Raw genomic sequence first — 21682 nt, 5'->3', positions numbered from 1 at the left:
GCTGCCAGTGAGACCACAGGAGGGGGAGATATAACATACTACAAATACTACACATAGTACATGTTGACATACAGAAACAAGAGACCAATTAAAGCATGTGTGGTAGACCAAGACTCTGTGGATCATTTTGGGTTTGTTTGTTGTTTCAGTTTATTGTGCACATGTTTCTGTAAGCCAGGCCGCGGAGTAGAGGCTGCAAAGGTTTTCAGCGGATAATGAAGCCAGGTAGTCTTTAGACTACACTTGATTAGCAAACTGCTTTTTGCACAATCCTTTATTTGAACAATAAACAAAATAGATGCTGGAGGCTTGAAATTAAAAGACAGTATAGATTTTTTTTTATGTCAATAATATCCCAACAGTTCCCAGCAGACATTAGAGTTAGGAGCACATACTGAAAGAAAGACATCATTGAAGCATTTCACCAGCACATTTCCTGACCAGCCATCTGAGACCGAGATAAAAACTATACAACGGAAAGCATAAGCCATCTGTTCTAAAGTCCCATCATCCAAACATTCTTTAAAAAGGGAAAAGAAAGAATGCAAATCAACAATGTCACAATGTGTGCAGAAATGACTACGAAGCCAGCGGCAAGACTGAACCAGATTTTAGGATGTACTGACTATCTAAGCAGCATGCCATTCCCTGTGTGTGACGATCAGCGGACTGTGATGACAAATGGCAACGAGACTGAATGAAAAATGGTAGGATATAAAGTGAATGGTAGGCTGTAGGGCCTATATATAATGTTGACCTTTGGTTTCACGTGGGGAAGGCTTCTGATTTGAAAACCTACAAGGAACTTTAATCAATATTTTCACCACGTAACGATGCTAAAATACTTTAAATCTAGTGTGTAATTTTGAAAAATGTTACTATGTTACTAAACTTTAATTTAAAGATAGGAACCAACTTTCTCATTGATTCCCATTTCAAGAGACTTATTAAATTCACACAAAGCTCTTAAAATAAAAGAAAATAAATGTCATTACACTGCAGCTTTTCTTTGATCAGAGGCAGGGAAATGGTTAACCACTATCTCGCCTATGTCCCCAGTTCTTATTGTATAAAATCATGTGAAAATACTTGTGCTGCTGTGTTAATACTGAGATACTGACAATGGTGGTTGGAATAAAATGGGCCTTGAGCAAAACAAACAAACAAAAAAAAAAACCCATGACATAAATTGAAATAAAATTCAAGCAAAGAACTAGTTCAATTTTATTTGTTGTGCTTTAGCCGCTGTAATTTCTTTTCAAACCAACTTAAATGCAAGCATATTGTTCTGAAGGGAGCAAGAGCATTAGGACATCCGATAAATGATCAATGACGAAGAAAAACAGAAAAGAAATAAACCTAACATTTTTTTTAGTGACATAAACAAAAATCATCACAATAAGTGAAATCATCAACAGAAAATAAAATCATCTTCAACAAAAGCAAACACTAGCTCCTTTTATGTGCATGCCTGGGGTCTTTATGCAGAGCTTAGCACAGATGTTGTCCAACTTCCCCGCAACACTCCGTTTTCCTCCCTCCACTGTGAGGAGCCACGGAGCCACAAAAGAGTAAATACACAGGTGTCAGGTACATTCCCTTTACTCTTCACCTACATTAGACTTGCAGTCGCTGCCTGATTAGGGTTAGACTCGTACACTGAGTGGAAAAACGTCACACAATGAACCTAAGGCAGCCCCCCTGCTTTCTGCTGAGTTGGGGGTTAAGGAAGATGGTGTGGCTCAAAACTACACTGATAAGCCACCAGTACACAGATGGAACCTTTACATAAGAAAAGACAAACAATTAAAAATCATGATAGGAGAAGAAAATGTACAAGGGTGGGGTTTGCAGTGGGATCTGTCTTAACTGGCTGCCACTTCTCCAGTGTAAGAACTGAGTCTTAAAAGAACAAAACAAAACAAAAAAAAAAAAACAAAAAAAAACAGGCACATTCCTTCAGAACCCAAACAGGCATTCAGTCAGCTAGACCTTAGACTTTTTTCCTTTACATTTGAATCTAAATATTGGTAAATTATGCATTTTACTGTACTTGTAATCAATCAGTTTATATTTTGTGCACAGAAGCTTATTAAGTTCTAAAGCTCATTAATATTTTGTAGATATTTTTTCTTTTACCCCCTAAATCTAAACCCGAATAACATAAGAAGGACCTCAAAAACAACAAAAACGTTCAGTTCCCATTCCCAACTCACTTCCCGCCCCCCGATGTTTTTGATGGCTCCAGTAGACTTAAAAAGCATCATAAAAGTGACAAAACGGAGGAGAAGGAGTTGGTGGTGGTTGTGGTGGTGGCAAAGAAGAAACCTGGCCTTGGGAGGAGAGACTTGTGATAATGCTGGTGCTGGGCCTTTTCAATGCACGAGGGCAATTAACAGGCTTTTAAACTGCTGCAAATTCACTAGGCCGACAGTTCCCCCTTAACTAAAAAGGCAAACACTGATAGTCCATTTGCAGCCCGTGGTGGATAGTTTTTCTTGCATGAGTGAGTCCACTGTTTGAGCCGAGCTGTGGGCTCAGTCAGAGGTGAGTCTCAGGTCCTAACCTGCAACCCCAATCTGCCTATTCAACAGTCCTTCCTTGCTGCTTTAAAAATAAATCAAAAAAAGAGGAACTCAAAACACAGCAGTGGTGCACAGAGAAGAGAGCAGTCACAGGGAAATCTTTGTGAATGCAGCTTGCCTCTCTTCTTAAGAAAAGGAGAAGAAAAAAAGGAGACGAGGAAAAAGGTGTTGGAAAAGCTGGTTCTCAGGAAAGCGGGGACAGGAGGGAAGAAGAGGAAAATCTTGCAAGAGAACAAGTTAGGCAGTGTTCCTGTTCATTAGTTTTGTGTGTCTGTGTCGTGTGTAGATGTACTGTCAACGAGTGCATTGAGGATGCATGTTCTGTGTGTGTTTGTGAATATATTCAGGGTATCTTGCATGTACGTTGGGATGTGCGTGTGTGTCTACAGCAGGTCGACGCGACGGTAGTACAGCAGGTAGGCGGTGCGCTCTGCAGTCTGCTTCACCACCTGGTACTGGTTGATGACCTTCACTGTCTGGTCGTCAATGCGCAGCCAGCCGTTAAGACCGATGTGGAAGACATCCGTGGTGTAATGACCGCCTGTCGCACTGTTTCCATGGTGATACACAACTGGTGAAGTTGGAGAAAAGTGGAAAATTTTATTTAAGGTATTACTCATCCATGACCTCAATGTTGGGCACTGTAGTGCCAGCAATTCTTAAGTAAAAGCAAGCCAGTAAAGATCAGGTGATCAGCACATTGGTGTAGCGTAAAGAATACACTATACCTACAGTACATATTACAATGTCTCCTCATATATTTAAGAATAAATAAACCAAAAATGCATAAGCAGCTTTATGTGTCAGCTTCATTCTCTCACATGGTTGGGAATTGTGTTTGCTTTGGTTCATTTAGGTTTGCGGGCATTCATTTATGCACAGCTCTCAAGGTCACATCACACAACATTTCAATGGGGTTCAGGCCTGTTCTTTGACTGGAACACTAGAACACCGATTCTCTTATTTTTCAGTCATTATTGTAGATTTGCTGCTGTGGTTGGGAACATTATCCTGTTGCATCGCCTAATCTAGGAGTCCTCTGGTTGTCAGATGGCCTAACATTTGATTCTAGAATACTTTGGAAGACACAGGAATCAGTTCTTGGTCCACTCAGTGACGTGGTGCCGTGCATTGTAGTCAAACATCTCTAATTTGGTCTCATCTGTCCAAAGGACATTGTTCCAGAGGTGTTGTGGTTTGTTCAGATGCAACTTTGCAAACCTAAGCTGTTCTGCCACGCTCTTTATAGAGAGAAGAGGCGTTCTGTTGGCAAACCTTCCAAACCAGTCATACTTGTTCAGTTTTAACATGCTAACTACAAATGATTTAACTCTTGGGTAACCTGCAGTTTCTGAGAAATACCCAGCCAGGCCTTGGGGTGAATTCGTTGGAACACCCACTCCCAAGATTGTGGTATTTTACAAACACGCGCCTGAATGCTGCAGACCAGCAAACTGCCAAAATGTCTGCTTTTACTGAGGTGTTGCCAATGATCAGTTGCACCTGGCTGCTATTTACCCTCTTAATTCCTTTGAAAGCAGTAAAGATGTATTTAAGCTTCACTCCTGCATTTTTGGATTGACTTTAATTAACTAAAAAAATGACACTGTGTGAAATTATGTTGTTGAGGCTGTATTTACCCAATTTTAAAACCCGCTAAGGAAGATGACTTTGTTCCCTGATATGACCTTTGAATTTTTTTAACATGACTATGTTCCTGATATCCTAATCACTAAATCTATTTCTCTGACATATTAGGGATAAAGCAGAACTCAAACCATTCCAAGCTCGAGCTTGTTATTGACAGTTGTTTGTGCATTTTTCATATTTTGTATATTGCTCAACACTTGAAAATAAAACAGGATGTTTAATGTGGCTTTTGCTTGAGCTGAGTGATGTTTGTGTTTTTTGTATTACTATCCAAAATAATTTCCTGGCGTGAAATGAAAGAACCAGCTGAGGTTCAACAAGACAGAACAGCAATCTTTTTTCACCCTTGGCAGCATTGTTATTTTGTGGTCAGTGGAATCGCATCACAACGAATTACTAACTCCCAGAGTGACAACAGAGTATAAAATAAAGCTTAATTACAACATTATGCAGCAGATATAAAAACAATATGGCCCAAATTAACAAAACACAAACCTGCAAAGAGCCTGTAAGTTCTTTGGCCTTTCACAACTTTGCTTCGCACTCCAGAGGACAAAAGATCTGAAAGAAAATCCACTAATTAGACCATGATGTTTTTAATGACTGCTTAAACCAGGACTAAAAAACACAGAACGTTCTGCACCATGTTTTACTGTTGCAATGTGAAATTTGACAGCCTTTAATGAAAATCATGCTGATGTTGCTGTAATTAACAAGCAGTGAGGTCTGAAGAGTCACTTGGAAACACATCTGAGTTTGCACAATTTCTGTCAAATCAAGAAGTTGAAATGTCATAATTTGATGGTATAAACTGCAGCTGTAAGCTCAATTTTATCACATTCACTTGTGGCATATTTGACTACAGCACAGTATTAAACTCAATATCACTTTAAAAACCACATTTTTTTAACATTAATTTGAAAAGCTTGAAACAAAAAACAAAAACAATATACACTTCTCAACTTTTGCCAGTCTGCTTTGTTATGGTGCACACCAATTATCTGGATCAACTCTTAAAGGCACTGTGGGCTGTTCATGAACCAAGTATAACACTGACACATATATAGACTAGGTAAATCGAATTAAAGGCCTTGCAATGACACTGACACCTCAGTGGAGTGTTGATCGAGCCATACCTTTGCTGATTTCCAAGTCAACGGGGTAATCAATATTCTTTGTCAGTTTCTGGCAGCCTCCAGACTTTTCAAAAACAAATCTCTTGAGATGGAGCACCAGCACAGGGGGCAGCTCTTCTAGAGTAACCCTTCGGCTTATCTCAATCTGAAAGCAACAGCGAGAACAGTGAGCAGTCGCAGAATTTACCATGCACATTAAATAATACAGTTTCACAGTTACAAAACTAACTGTAGAAATAAAATTTGTCAAAAAAAGTGAACACAAAGCAAGGCTTTAACATTTTGCTGGAAATAAAATCAGCTAAGACGTTCAAAGCAGCAACTAGTGTTTTTATATTCTCTGGCTTTTAGAAGTACCAAGGTAACATTTCAGGACAAAAAGACCAACGTAAGATCCCCCCCCCAAAAAAATGCTTATTATACAGCTGTGGAGCAGATGTTCCTGCACCAGTTCTTCTAGCCTGATGTTCTAACACTGTTGCACCGATCCCTGAAGTTTTCCTCCTCCTTTAGTTGTTGTTGGGTCTATACCATGGTTCAAGGCAATGATTACAATATGTGTGATGAAATCAGTGATGTTGTGTTCTACAGTGTGTACCCAACATCACTCTTCATCTAAACATCAATTCCAAAAATAAATTACTACACAAAATCACGTTATTTTGTGTGATCTGTTAAAGTCAGAAAAAACATTAAGAAAAAAAAAGAAAGGGGAAAAAAATGGAATTCGAGATCACAAAACTGCAACGCAACACCGATCTGAACTGAAACATGTCATCAAAGTTTACTTTTCTAATACCTCTTGCTTGGTTTTAGAAGTGTAGCCCTGGACTGACTCTCGAGCCACCAAGGTTTCGAGAGCTTCCTGGACAGTGCGGATCTTGTCTGACTGGATGTCCAGCTGCAGGGTAAAGAATGGCTGCAGAGTGGCCGACTCTTTAGAGTTTTGCTGATACACCACCGATCTAAGAAAGAAGCAAAACAGCCAGTTGTTAGAACTGTAAACCAATACCAGCAAGATTTTTAATAATATTACCTCTCAGTAGTCAAAACATACAACATAACACAATCAGCTCAAATACATTATGATGCACTTTCTAACCACTTTCTGAAATTCCTGTTAAAACTACTCAGAGGGATTCAGTTTGTTTTGCAGTTTACAGCTTTCACTATAATCATGCAAGTCATTTAATTAAACCTTTAAATTCAAGAAAGATGATAATCTACTAATGATTACTGCTGTAATTCCCCAAGTCAAACCAATTTCTCTGAACAGCGGTTTAAAAGGAGTAGATGGGTTATAGCCAAGCTCTGTGGGCATACCCACCACTCTGTAAACACATGCCTATATTCAGTTTCTCTCACAACCATTTCGGAGAAAAAAATCCTTAAGGACATTTAAAACACTGTGCAACCAGCGTACACCATCACCGTGCCAGACCAGAACCTCGCAGAACATATTATTTAGTCAGGCAACAGCCGCAGATTCTTAACTTTGCAATTTGTCTGAAAGTTAAGACCTTTGTTTGTGGATGGTTGCCCCACGTCATGCTGTCGAGACTTTTGACCGCACTGACCCACATGGGCTGCCATTCTGAAGTGCTGTGGTGCGTGCTGGAGAAGAGCTGGAAAAAACTGGGGGTGGATGACTAATTTGTGATGTCACCATGAAACGAGGTCAAAATCTTTAACCCAGTAACCAGCTGAGGACTCGCAGATGGAGCCGATACAAATTTTTGATTGGTGTATAACAGGAAGCAAGACAATGCAACATTATTAAGTTTAATCAGAACTTCTTCCTATACAGAGGGTTTCACAGCAATCTGGCATGTACCTGATGTGTCCACCAAAGATATCAGTTATGGGTGTGCGGACAAAGTCAGCTTGGCGAGTGATTGAAGTCTTGTTTCGGGGACCCACTTGCTCCCACTCATCCTCACTACCTTCCTCCTCCTTATCAGCACCATCCTCCTCCACACCTGGCTCGGACTCTGGCCCATTAGGTGTGAGAGCTTCTGTTAAAAAAAACATAAATAAATGTAAACCACTCTGAAGAACAGCTATTTGATCTTTAAAGTGCATGAAAGCAAAATCTCTTCTAAAACTGAGCCGTCTTAACTGAGATAAGTACAAATATCTTCCATTCTGAACTACAGGGCTATAAGTTTTGGATTGATTGGCTCTCATTTGAGTAGATTCTCATTTGCTGGACAATTGCCAGTGCTCCTTTCAAAATAAAAATAAATAAAAGTGCTATATCAACAGTCATTAATTCATTCTGTGATGGGAAGAGCTCCACAATACCTGTGAAAAACACCCCCGCATATGGGTGGCTGCCAGCAAACTAACAACACATTAAATAAGCCTTTGCTTTGGCTGCGTTTTGTAAAAACGGCCAAAAGGGTTTACTGTAAACTCTGGAACAATTTCCATGTCAAAGCTTAGCTAGCAGTCCTTTGGCCTTTGGTTGTAAAGTTATCAGAATTGTTATAATGTTTGGTCTAATGATGAAGGCATGAGAATATGTCCACAGCTTCACTCAGGCACTTCAGGCTCTCAGTAGCAGCAGCTCTGCCCAGACCAAGCTGGATGTGAAGTTTCCCTCTGAGCCATTTTTCCATTTTGGCAAGAGTCAATTAAAATGATTTCAGCTTATAATAAAAAAAAAAATAGAAAAAGGAAAAGAGGGAAATGATTTAATATGCTGCAATACTAGCTTTTTGTTTCTATTTAGAATTAATTTAGGCCAACACTAGGGAAGTTACTCTAAAGATAACATAAGCAAAAAAGGGCAAAGCATGCTTAGACTTAACCTGGCATATGCTATTCATAGACAAGTTACTTACTCTCTTCCTGAGGCGAGATTAGTTTCTTCAATGCTAGCATCTCCTCATGCAATCCATTGAGCGTGAACCCAAGATACTCCTCCGCGTCCTCTTGTCGACCCTGAGATTAAAGCATAAGGACATCAGCCACATTAACTCTTCAAAGAATGCCTAAAGTCAAATAAAAATCTTGCAGACATTAAAAAAAAAAAAAAAAAAAAAAAAAAAAGCAAACTCATTCACTGAGGTAAACAGAAAGAAAGCATGCACACAGTAAGAGGCAGGATGAAAGGAAGCCTCATTAAATATCGAAGATAACCATCTCCTACAGTGCATCAGAGCTCTTTTCTTAATTAAAACCGATTCAGACTTGAATCAGCAGGTTGAATGTTAAATAGGAAATAAGTTATGTCCTGCTAAAATGTTTCTTAAATACAACAAAACCTCCCGTGGGCACTGTCTGTCCCACAAGAAGTACATTTAAACTGTTATTTAAAAACAAAAACACCCTTACATGCTGATTTGCAGTGTTTATATAAAGCTGACACCGTGGTTTACCTTCTCAGAAAGACTTGATTTGATGAGAGTGAGGAGTTTGTAAATGTAAGTTGGTTCAAAAGGTGCACCAGGTCGGATGTCTTTTGTGACCTTATCTCCAACAGCTGTAAACACAGTTAGGAATCTTAAATCATCAGTGACGCCAACAGGAAATGACGCAAATATCTTTGGGCATGCTGTGTTAATATCTTACCCTGCTGTTTGGCTTTAGATGGCACGGGCATATTGTTGAACTCGTTCACCAGTCTTACACTGAGAGACACAAACAACTGCGATGTCTGTATGGCTGATGCTTTTTAATAAAAAGATATAAACTTGTAGAAATGCTACTTACAAGTTGTCTATCATGGGTGTGGAGGTGCATGGTCTCTGCGTTTCATTGTGCAGAGGAATGGACTTCATCAGGTGATACATGGGAGGGCAGGCAATCAGGGCCTGTAGAGTCTGTGTGTTCAGAGTCAAGATGAAAAATGATGTGTAGGAAAGGTATTATGACAAGCTACTTAAAGATATCTGCATTTGATGCAAATGTGTGATTAAGTTTTAAACTGAGGAAATCCCCGGTGGTCTTTAAAAGTCTTAAAATTGAGACGTCTTTTGCATTCAATTAGTTAAAATACACGTGGGAAAAGTCTCAAATTTTCCACCAGTTTGAGAGAAAAAAAATCCCAACACTAAACAAAGAAACAGACACCAAAATCACAGCATTGTTGTCAGCAATATCTTATCACATTTACACGCGACTGATGTTAAGATATCAAATGAACCAGATATACCTCAAAATAACTAAGTTGTTAGCAATCTAAATGCCATCAAACGAGCAGGCCCTATAAAGGTTTTGAAACAATGTTACAACCAAGTAATATTTTTACAGTGGCACACGTGCCCTGAGACTTGGGCCATTTGGCTTAATAACAATGTAACATCAAGAAACTAACAACCAAGTAGTTAAAATCAAAAGAACAATAAAATATGAAGCATGAAAAGGATACAGCGTTGATATAGCACCAGTTTCCCTTGTTGATCAGTCCTCTCGGCTGCAAAGACACTGGTTTATGTATCAACTTCACATTCTCAATAAGTTCTGGGGATTCAAAGAAAACACAATATTCTTAAACAGGTAGCTTCGCACAGCTGTGACAATGAAAAAAGTATGTGTCATAGCGATACATCAAAACAATTGTTTCTTCGTCTATTCCTGCCTCAAATGGCAACAGCATAAGAGACTGAATGAATAAGACCAAGGTCTTGCTGTACCACGCCTAGGAAGGAAGACTGTCATTCAAAAAGACAGCTTCCATGGTAACGTGGGAATAGTTTCATAGTTTCACACAAATAAGAACAAAAAACATCAATTTGGCTGAGACTAAAGGAACAGAGGCAAATGCACATTTAGACAGAACAAATAAATCATAAGTACAATCATTGTTACTTCTTTACAAATTGGTATTGTCTCCATTTTCATAACAAGTCAAACCACTGAGCTCACTTTTAAGTTACAATTAAAACTAAATGTCAGTTAATCGCATCTCATTTATCATGTCAGTCACAGACAGCAACCCTTTAACAGCTTTTTCCTATGGGTATTATATTTTTCCAATATATACATATTTACAGTGTAGAAATGGACACTGTTTCATGTCTGATTATGGTCTACTTTTCTGATTTTACCAACCTCTAACTACTTTTGAACAGTGATATGCACACAAGTGTGAAGTATCCAAGAAACTTGCATATAAAGAAAAGGCAGAAAAAAAAGATAGTTTGCTGCAGTGCTAAAGAATATATATACATTGATAGATTATTTTTTCTTTTTGGTCCATTTCAATCAATCACTTTTATATATACAAACAGCTAGTCTGTGGCTCCAAACTGGTGTATTTCAAGCTAGTCTGGTTGTTTAAGTTCAAGACTAAACACCATCAAATAAACACATTTAAATTAACGTGCTTAGAAACCAACATGCCCGCTACTCAACAGCGAGTATACATTTCCATCTTACAGTAAATGCATTAATAATTATAGCCTACCTTCTTTGCTATGATGTGCCATACTTGCATTGTGTGTACTTCTGCACACTTCTAGAATAACTACTCCCTAAAAAAATGGCAAAGATTGATCGCTGTCACGCTACGCGAAATGAGAAAGTTTTATCTGAAGGGAGACATAATATCTGAAGGGTACCTTAGAAGAGAGACAGTGTGTTGAATATGTGAACTTTCACAGGATTGTGTTTAAATTCTACCTCAAACCAGTGTCAGAGAGGACAAACTAATTAAGCCTGGTAAGTTCCCGTAACCTTCTGTGACAACAACCACAAAATGTAGTGTAATTAGGTTCATCTCCCCAGAAAACAATCAGCACACCACTGTTAAGAGCAAAACACTGAATACGATTTGAGGACAAGAAACAACACAATATTTTGCATTTTTCATTCTGTCTACCAGCTTGTAAAATCAGACTGTTCCGATCAATAACACATTTCAAGATGCTGTTTCACTGTGTGAAATCTGAGGCTGTGACTCATCTTGAATCATTATCTCATTTCCTTAAGTAAAAAAAACAAAGTATTCATGAGGTGTCACATCTCAGCTCCTTGCAGTTGATCATTTATACCCATACTGCAGCTCTGATAGGAATAACTGGAATGATTTAAACAATAAATAAAATCGGATAGCCATCCTGCATGTAGCACCACCATCTAGTGGTCATTTCTTGAAAATGAATGCAACAGTCCCTTAACTTCTCTTTAAAGTAAGCTGTCAGTGAGAAATCTGTGCATCTCAAACTTACCATACCATCAGTATAATGAGCTGCAAAAATGTATCTCTTTTTTAAAATATACCCTACTCTTTCCAGTGATCCCAATTTTAAAAGCTTATTCTGTTAGATATGCAAGTATGAACAGTACAATCACCTCAACACTGCCACCAAGTGGGATGGATTGAATTTCGCAGAATATACTTTTTGCAAAAAAATAAGTTATAAACTTACACCAAATTAAAAAGTAGTAATGGTGGAATGTTTTTAGAAGGTAAATTATCAGCTTCTTTATAAAATACCTGCAAGTTTAGGGGCCATAGGATCCTCAGATACATGGACAGGGCCTTCTTTTACTTCCCCAACTTTCTCAGGCTGCTCTGGCACAGCGACAGAGGGAGATACTGCTTCCACAACATTCTTTACCTCCACAAATGCCTGAGGGCCACCAGGTAGAGGCTTGGAATTGTGAAAGAGGCTAGCCCAGGATTTCGGAAGATTAGCAGTAGGTGCAGCTGGAGTGGCAGGTGAATGTGCCTGCTCTGTCACTACTGACTGGGCAGCTGACTCTGGGATGACCTGCTGAACCTGGTCCCCACTCTCAATGTCCTCTTTGTGTCCATCTACACTGACAGGAGTGGTAGACTCTGCTAGCCCATTTGCCACCCCATTGTCTGCCATCTCTCCTCCCTCTAGTTCAGTAGTCGTAATGGAAGTGATGACAGAGATGACAGCAGCTGAAGTAGGAAGAGGTGATTTGGAGAGGGGGCTATGTGGAGTATCTGAAAGTTCAGGGCTCTGTGGAGCCAAATGATCTGGCTGCTGATCTGCAGTCCTTGGTCCCTCTGTCATCCCTCTGCTTTGAGAGGAGGATGAACAGGGGGAAGTGGCATTGTTGCCATCTGATAAAGAGGCAGCTCCACTTGCTAAGTCCAAAGAAGAGTCATCAGGGCTATCACTAGTCCTCTGATTGGCAGTGGATGTGGGGGCACACTTGGCTGCTGCCACAGCAGCTGTTGGTGTTGCTGTGGAGGCGGGTCCCGGGGTGGAAAGTTCAGCCCCTGACAATGCCTTACTGTCCACATCCTCAGTACTGTGGTGTGGGCCACTGAGTGCATGTCCGTTCACCAGTGCTGTCACAGGTGTCCCATCCGCTGTACTGGTGCTGCTGCTGTTGCTGCCAGTTGACGGTTCCAGGTAATTGTAGTACCCAGGCGGTCGTTTTTTCTTTTTCTTTCGCTCTCTCTGTCCCAGGCTGCCAGGGAGTCCGTCCATGTCCGGGCACGGCTGGTGATTGTCCAGGGCTGAGGCCTCCGAGTCAGGTCCGTCCAGTGAGTTGAAGTGTGCCCCGTCAGGGACATCAGCTGCTGGAGAAGCCGTCTGTTGAGCTTTCTGGGCCGGCTGGCAGCCCAGGATGAACTCAGGAGCCTGTGGGTTTAGGGTACTCGACACCTTGTATAAAGGATCGTTGCCCCCAACAGCCTTGGAATCCATCACCTCGTCAACACCAAACTCAATGTGCTGATAGTCTTCTCCTGCAGATAATATTTCAGTCAATTAGAAATACAGAGCACTGTTTAGATTAATTCCTACATATTAAAACCAGGCTGTGGTATCTGACTTTGCTGCAGAACGTCACATAAAATCCTTTTTCCTGAACAAGCAAACTGTTACTCAAGGGGTCGTGGGAGCTCTGACAGGATCAAAGATACCAACAAAAAGAAATTCTTCTAGACCTATTTTTGACAACTACTGCTGTCCAATCCAAACCAAATTCCTTCTGGTCTCACATAAATTCCAGAAGTGGGGTGATTCAACACTTAAAATTGGGTCTGGGAAGGACAATATAGTCTTATGGATAAAACTTCTTTCACTTACTTATGATTCTGATTTGAAGGGGAAAAAACCCCCCAATAAACTAAAAATAAATAAATAAAAAACATTTTTGGCACAATCCTGTGTGGTCAGTGGCCAGATGTTATCAATATTCTGTTGAAACTATTCAAGTTAAACTGCTACAAAAAAAACATTCAATGTCAAGTTGACAATCAATAGTTTTAACTAATGGTTTATTATAAGCCAAGTTTATTTTGCTGACAATTTGAGATACCATTTTTCTCAATCATTCTTGAAGATTTAATTAAAATGTTTTTGTTTGTTTGTTTTTTATTTAGGCAATGACATGCGATTTAACAAGTGTCTAAAATCACATTAAAAAAAGATTACAAAGGGATACAATACGGTTGATAACCAAAGGTAGTCAATAGAAAGGAAGTCTGGCTTAACTGACTGCAGACACGCATCAATAATCCTTACTTCCTGAATATTTTTAACAGCATTTTTAAGTGTTGGAAACTTCAGCAATACAGAACAATGTAAAACAAATACATCAGTTTTTATAAGTTAATTTTTGGACAAAATGTGTCACACAGCAGTTTGAACTGTAAGTTATTATGCAGCGAGAGGTGCAAAGTGCAAAGGTGAAACATTAGCAAGTGCAAATATGAAAGAAAAAAATCATCCAAGTCATCATGACACAGCTGATTGGCCAACCAAATGTAATCTCTGATCCCCTGCAGAAGGTAAGAGGGCACTGAAACACAAGGTACTCCCTCTACTGAGATGAGAGGAATCTGTTAGTGTTAGTGTTACTGAAATTGCACTTCATTACTGTAAAATGCATTCAGCAGTGAAACCTCAACTTAAGAATAAACATGTACACACATGTTAGCAACCGCATAAAATCATCTCTATGCCCTTAGTAAATAAGCCGTGATTGGTAAGTCATTAAAATGCAATTCAATTTTATTGTAACGGAGACCTACAGTAGTGAAAATGTATTATATGCAAGAAAAGATAAGATACTTCGCAGTACCTTAAGCATGCAAAGCTATATAGGTTTTACCAACAGGCAAGAGAAAGAATACAGGCAAAAAGTTTAGAAAGCCACCAGTTTTTGAAACCTGGATTTTCAGTTTTACAGCAAACGTACAAGAGGGTATCAGACTCCTCAACTCACCGCAAACCTGCAGTCCCATAGACTCCATAATAAAAGGTACAGCAGGAGTGCAGTAAGATCCTAAATAATCAATACAAATCAAGGTAAGGCAATTGTCATGTGCATATAGGTACTATTTGAAAGAAAGGTGGCTGCTCTAACATTTTTGATTTTGGTGGGCAAAAAAAAGAAAAAGAAAAAAAAGGTGGTGGGGAGGGTCAAGATTTAGTGGAATTTATAAACCGTTTCAAACAATATTGCACAAATGTATAAAAAAAAATACAAATAAATGACAGGAAAAGCATCTTCCTGCAAGGCCAGCCAGATCAGCTATACCTGGGCTTCAGCCATACATTTAGTCCTGCTCTGAAAAACAACTTGATGCCAACTAAGAGCAGGAGAACAGTCAGCCCATGTCTACTTTAGAGTATTTTGATGTATTTTGAATAATTAAAAAAATAAAATATAGGAAATTAGCTTATGTAAGAAGTACATACCAGAAGACTGAGTGACACACTGGACTTTGTCATTGAACGGAGGAAGCTGCAAAGAGAGAGAAAATATAAGTTGTGATAAAGACCCAGCAGGTAACCACAAAAGTAATACTTAAAATAGACATGACTGATATCTTAAGACCATTGTCAAGTGTAGAATTACCATTTACCAGATATATGCATTTTGGCTCAATGGTCAATTTCAGTAATCCTGAAGCCCTGATTTTGGACTATTAGGGCTGATAAGCAAATTTATTTGAATTATATTTCTCCAGGAACCTTGCTGTTTCCATTGAGAGGATATCCTGACGAGGCCAACACGACTACTCAAAAAATAAATTTAATTCTTTCTCTTTAATTTAATAATGACTTATTAATGGAATAATGACCGCTACTGCTTTTTCTGGACCAATCTGCTTACCTCAACATAACATCGTGGAGTCACAAAAAACTGATTGATCTCATCAGGGCTGAATTCCCCAAAGATGTACTGTGGGAACAAAATTAATACAACCATTAACTGAAAAGGAAAGACAATGGAATAAAATACACTATAAAATAAAATAAAAAGTTAAAAACAATCAAGAACTTTCAGATTATTCATTAGTATAAAATATAAAATCATGGGGAACATTTTTAAGCAGTGTTCACTGTAGACAGGTCATTCAACCTCATAACTGGAATGCAATCATAAGGTGCCGTCATTTCAGAATCTAGGTATTGGGACACATACAGCAGTCCTTCATCACTCATTCAATTTACAATGCTAACCTGTGCAAACTGATGAGTCATGCAGTGTTATACATAAACCATGAGCACAAACAGCTCTGAATCTAGACCTGTTTTATCTAGGTGAAGTAGGTTTGTCAGTTTGTTAAAGGTTAACACAAAGCATTCAAAAGAATGCTTTGTGTTAACCGTTAGGCATTATAAAAAGCATTGTTGTACTTAAACCAAGCCAAAGCAGGCCTCTGATGTAACTTCACGGACTGCTTTTAACACATGTGTAGCTTTGAGGTGACACAAGATTACTGGGATTTGAATTAAACATATTTTACCTACTTTTCCACCTATACCACCCACTCCCCTTATATAATGGTATCTTCACTTTACTTATTAGTGTAGCTGAGTTAGTTGCTTCTGCTTTGACACACACAGACATGGTGAAACAGAGAGCAGAGGAAAGAATCCATCACTGACGGCATATGAACTGATGAGAATTTAGCCATTCCGATTCCGTTATCAATATCACTTATCAATCGATTCATTTATCAATTGTCATTCCATTTTCACCGGCTCCATTTTGAAAGTCACTACCATCGCTATTTTGCATCTATAACACACAAACTGAAATCAGCCGATTGTAGTGCGAGTGCAAGAATGGATAAGCACTATTGATAGGCAAGCAGACTAACAATTTCAAGGAAATTGACTGCTGGGAACCAGTTTTCTACAAAAACTGGTTCTTGATTCCCATCCCTACCTCTCAGACTGACCGACAGACCTTGTTATAATCAACAACTTGTGTCACCCGTGTTTACCAAATTAACACTTGTAGTGAGGTAGGTTCCATCAGTTCAAGACGCTACATGCCATTAAACATTCATCAGTCAAGCGCACACACACAGGACACGAGGAGGTGGCACTAACATAAAATCTATGATCATCTTCGAATTGTTTTTGAAGTTGATATTTCAGGTATCAAAAAATGTATATATGCATTGCAAAATTAAAACTGTTAGAAGTTTATTATTTTGAAATTTTAATAAAGCAACCAGCTAGACTTAAATGAGTAGTCAGCTGCTCAGCCAGCAGACCAGCACTTATGGAAAGCTGCATATATGAACTTGAAATTAAGACTTCAAAGTTAACTCGTTTTATTAGATTAGCCAAAAACAATCAAACTACAATATTACTCATTGCACACACTACAACCAGCTTCAAATGAAGCCAGGTCTATGGTAGTAGGGGTTCATATTATGTGTAGTGGATGCAGGCAAAATGAATTAGAACGCTTAAAAATCTTCACGCAGCGCTTCGTCATGCACCCTCTGATGACGTTTAGGCAGACTGTATAAAAACCGACATTATTTGTCATGTTTTTACTACACTGCTGTTTTCTGATGTTGCTTACAGTGTTATTAATTAATTTTCCACAGAATCACCACGACATCAACTATAATTGTGCGTTATACCTTGAAAGGAAAAAAAAAAAAAACCAAAAAAAACACTGAGCCACTGAAGGGCCCACATGCACAACTTAAAAAAGGTAAAATGGACTCACTAGCCATGCTGTTAATCTTTTCGGTGCAATAAACAGTGGAACGTGAAAGGGTAGTCACAGAGAAAAGAAACTGCAGCTCAAGCATATATAACTTTTTGCAAACGAGGCCCCACGCGAGGGCCCACATTGCTGAAATGGCACTACAAGCGACAAACAGCCAGCAATGATCCAGCGGCCTCAGGATGGCTAATACAATCACAACAGAAAGAATGTCCCTTTGCTCCTTTCTGCAGGCATGCCACACGTACCACACTAAGCTTCCCTTGCTGATCGTTTGGACTGCGGATTACAACAAATTAGCCATCTGTATGATTTTAGCACAATTTAATGACGACATCACACAAACAAGAAAGAGCCAAGAATAAGAAGTAAGAAGAATAAGTAGTCATAAGTAAGAATAAGACTAGAAAGATAAGGTGATTTATAGACTTTAGTGAGTTTCACTATTGGTGACTGACTATTAGCGATAGTGTGGTTCACAAATTTAAAATTATGTCAGTGCTGTGAAATATACAGATATGTACTACGACAATTCTAAAACTGATGTCGCGCAAACAATCTTGTTTTATTCTAAGCACAGGCTTGTTTACCTAAACTGATCTGCGGAGTTATTAATGGGCAACTTGGCTGAACATAAAAATGCTGCAGTGCCAGTACAAATAAGGTCAGACTAGTTTTTCAATGAGTTTGCCAAGCATGCCTGTGCCTGCCTGGTAGTGTGATGTAGTAAAAGGGTGGCAACAATTACAAACCATTAAAATTATTAAAAATTGGGACAAATAACGGCGTTACAATCATTTCCATTTCGTCTGCTCTCAGCCAAAAGCAACTGCTCATAAATGTGCGAACACTTTCAATTTTGCTGTATCAGAAAATTGATACAGCAGACTAAGCCATAACACAGGCACATATTCCCTTTTAATTAATATGAGGACTTATTTGAACATTCTGATTCCCATTGGAAGATGAAACAATGATACTAGAAGAACAATTTAATCCTGTGGGCCCCCGATATTAATCATCCCAAGGACAAGTTCCAGATTAATGGCAGCTAAACTCACTGAGTGATAAATGTTTTTAAGGTGCAGATTTATTTTTACATTCATTTTTAGGATGCTTAAAGTTTGATGCTGCTACATTTTTAATGTGTCACATTGAGAAGAGTTTCTAATCTTTAGTCTCAATTGAACTAATAACAGTGGACTAAATAATTTGCTGATAAATGGCCCTCTGCTATCACTATGTCACATAATCATGTAGATCGGCCAATAGTTGTTGATAAAAGTAAAGTTACTCTGATAACTAATCTTCACAGCTTGCATTTTCTTTTTGTTTTTCTTTAAATTGGATTAATTTACAATTTCCTGTTTCCCAATCATGGATTTCTTTGTGTTTCTTTGTGTTTTCAGTTTTCACATCTATAATGGGACACATGCCAATTTCAAAACAGGGATCAAACTACTAGAATCCCTCAGTAACAAAGCTGATGTGGTTTATACTTAAACTTCTTTACAGCTTTTTTTAATCTCTAACAGTCAATGAGTAAGATCTAAAGGGAAGGCCATTGGTTACACAGCCTTGCTGATACAAGGAGAGGAGATAAATACAGCTCCCGTGTTCAGAAATGAAAAATAGCCATCACTGTGTAAAGATCTTTATGGTGTTATAACATGTCGTACTTACACAAGCAATAAATGCTACCGTGCCTATACCCCTGAACTACAGCTTAAGGTTAATGATGGTATTTCAGCAGAGATGTAAGGCTTTTTGTGGTCAAGACAACTTTAGAAAACCTTGACTCAGATGTCTACATTGACAGTGGTAAAATACACTTTTTTGACAGACTATCATAACAGGACTATCGGAATAAAAGGTTTAAATATTCATGTAATTTAAATGTCTCTTTTTTAAATCTTAGAGGTTATTAAACTAAACCAAAAACCAATACAATCCCAAATAAAATTACCACCCCAAAAAATAAAATATAATCACTGAAATACTTTAACTAGTTTTCAAACTAGGGTTCAACTTTGCCAATAAGCTACAATAAAGGAGCAATAATGGTATGTTAATTTGAAGTGTCACATTTGGTAGATTATGCATTAACAAGATGACTTACCACAAGCAGAACACTATCTGCCTTTATCTCCCAGTGCAGAAGAATTGATAAGCATTTCCAGAATTACCTGTTTGCTAAACTTCTACTCAGAAGACCGATGTCCCTTCTGGTGCTCATATGTCTTTTACTGCCTCACCTGTTTATCGACCAATTTTAGCCCCAGTGTTAGTATTTTTACTCAGCAATAAATCAACAGCAAACCTTTCAGTCGCCTGCCTTCTGTGACTACTTTACAGAGGGATGGCTATTAAAATGAGGGGTTTTGTAACAGAGTAAAAGTGGTGACAAACAGAGGAAAGCAGACCCAATGAAATAGTTGATGATGCTCCAGATCTGCTGGGTTACCGTTGCTGTGGAGCACAGTCTGGAAAACACTAATTTAGAGTGTTTGTGAAAGCTTCCATGCATTACTATTCACTCTATGCTATTCATACTAACAAAAACCAAAAAAATACTATGCAACTCTGTATCAGTCAGTTCAGTTATGAGAATTTATTTCACCAAATATTGACATGTAAATTTAAAAAAAAAGGGGGGGGGGGGATGTTCAGCCGGCTTTCCCCTGAAACTTTCACTTTAATAAAGAGTGAACCAATAGAAACGCTCAATTTGGAAGCCAGGAAGAAAGTTGAAAGCATGCAGAATTACTTTAGTACAGCAGATTTCCCTTACTACAGTGGTTAGCCAGGTTCCGTTTCCTGAAAAAAAGTTAGAACTGAACACTTCACTTGACTCCATTTCTGATTAATTTTTACTATATGAGCTTTTTCTTCTCTAAACTTTAATTGAGTCTCTTACTAGTAGACTAGAGACCTGGCATGTTTCTTCATGTAAAACTAGACCTCAAAATGGGCCTTCCAACATGACAGCTAGCTTTTCCAGAAATAACACCAAACTTGTTAGGTTACCTCCAATCCAAGCTCAGTCACGTGGACGGTGGCTCTGTAAGCAGCGTGCACGCTCAACCCTGATCCTCATTGTTTCCATATCAAGTAACTCTTCGCTATCAACGAAGGCCCACACTGTCGAATGTGTATTTAGCTAACTAGCTAGCGGACAGACCGCAAAGTCTAAGCACACCACCTGTGCAAAACAGTTAGCATACTAGAAGCTAAACGAGCAGCACGAAAACGTTACACCGCTCCAGAAACACTTATAAACGCCAAGTGATCGCATGCAAAATATTCCACTAGACCGTTATTATGCTTTCTGACTACCCCGAGAAAACCAATAACTTACTGGTAGTTATAAAAATAAGATATGGCAGCAGGCCTGTGGCAGCACTGAGCAGGTGGGCCATGCATACACGCAGCAGTTTTCGGTCACTTTTCTCTAAGAAATATTACATGACATTTGTGGAATATAACTTCGAAGTATCACGAACATTTGTTTGAGCAAGTTTTCGTGTCGTTTAATTAAAAGCGGTTGTCATCGCCCCAAGAACTGCGACGGAAAGTACTGCTGGTTCATTTGAATGGAAGGACCTGGGGCCTGTTAGCTCACGTTACCATGCTGGTGGTATTCCAATGAGGCTTAGGGGGGGCATTAGCAAGCACTTTTTAGTACTTCAGCAGTTCAATGACACGACAGGCCAAATGTTTAAAATAACAACACACAACTGACCAAAATTTAATTATTGTGTGGCGTTAGCTTTGGTCAAAATGGTGCAGAATCAAAGAGCGATCTGAAGTCCAAAAATAAGAGACTGCACGAGTTGTTTTGGAGGCTAATGATAGCCAGCTAGCTAGCTAGCTACCTGGTTGCTGTAAGAAGCCATGCTCCCGGTGAGGTTTTCTGTCCTCCGCTGACCAGATGAAGAATCCCCCGGAAAGGTGTTGTAGGTTTCTACTGACAGCTACAAAAGGTGGTCTATTTCGACGTCATTGTCATTTGCCCAACGGTGTCCTGCCAGTCGAACGTTTTGATCTATGTAATGCATCAGCACTTCATGCTGTTCGCCTTGCCGTCACCGCCATTTCTGTCTAGCATCTTCCTTGCTTGCTAGCCAGAGCAGCGCGCGGTCGGTTGTAACGGCAGCGTGAGCTCAGGGAGTAACGCCAAATACTTCCGGTGAGTGCTGATTCTAAGATTTCATAATAAAAAGGCTTCATTAATACTTTTAGTACTAATACTACTACTTACAATGATAACAATATTAATATTAACAATACTCGAAAATTTAATAGAAATAAATTACGGGGTGCAGATGATTGCCTTTATATTTACAAAGTTTCAGCATTTAGACAGTAAATGAACCGAAAGAACAAAACCCA

The 21682-nt window shown here is 38.9% G+C and overlaps 1 protein-coding gene across 2 annotated transcripts; it reads right to left on the bottom strand.

The window, feature by feature from the left end:
• Window positions 1–238: 238 nt before the first annotated feature.
• usp10 (ubiquitin specific peptidase 10) lies at window positions 239–21456 on the bottom strand. 2 transcript variants are annotated; one of them, XM_082536448.1, is made up of 15 exons: window positions 21166–21456; window positions 15428–15496; window positions 15010–15055; window positions 14534–14593; window positions 11817–13049; window positions 9747–9838; window positions 9089–9198; window positions 8948–9006; window positions 8755–8858; window positions 8218–8317; window positions 7206–7386; window positions 6171–6336; window positions 5372–5516; window positions 4731–4796; window positions 239–3156 (listed from the first exon to the last, which is right to left on the bottom strand). In XM_082536448.1, exons 1-15 carry the CDS (start codon window positions 21184–21186, stop codon window positions 2969–2971), a joined length of 2640 nt encoding a protein of 879 aa, XP_082392574.1. In that variant the 5' UTR covers window positions 21187–21456; the 3' UTR covers window positions 239–2968. The 2 variants fall into 2 exon arrangements, with proteins under 2 accessions (XP_082392574.1, XP_082392575.1); XM_082536449.1 differs by lacking the exon at window positions 14534–14593.
• Window positions 21457–21682: the final 226 nt, after the last annotated feature.

Source organism: Aulonocara stuartgranti (genome assembly GCF_965226115.1).
Source record: "Aulonocara stuartgranti genome assembly, chromosome: 1".
NCBI classification, from domain to species: domain Eukaryota; kingdom Metazoa; phylum Chordata; class Actinopteri; order Cichliformes; family Cichlidae; genus Aulonocara; species Aulonocara stuartgranti.
The sequence above is the reverse complement of the archived record's forward strand: the minus strand, read 5'-3'. Positions and strand labels throughout refer to the sequence as shown.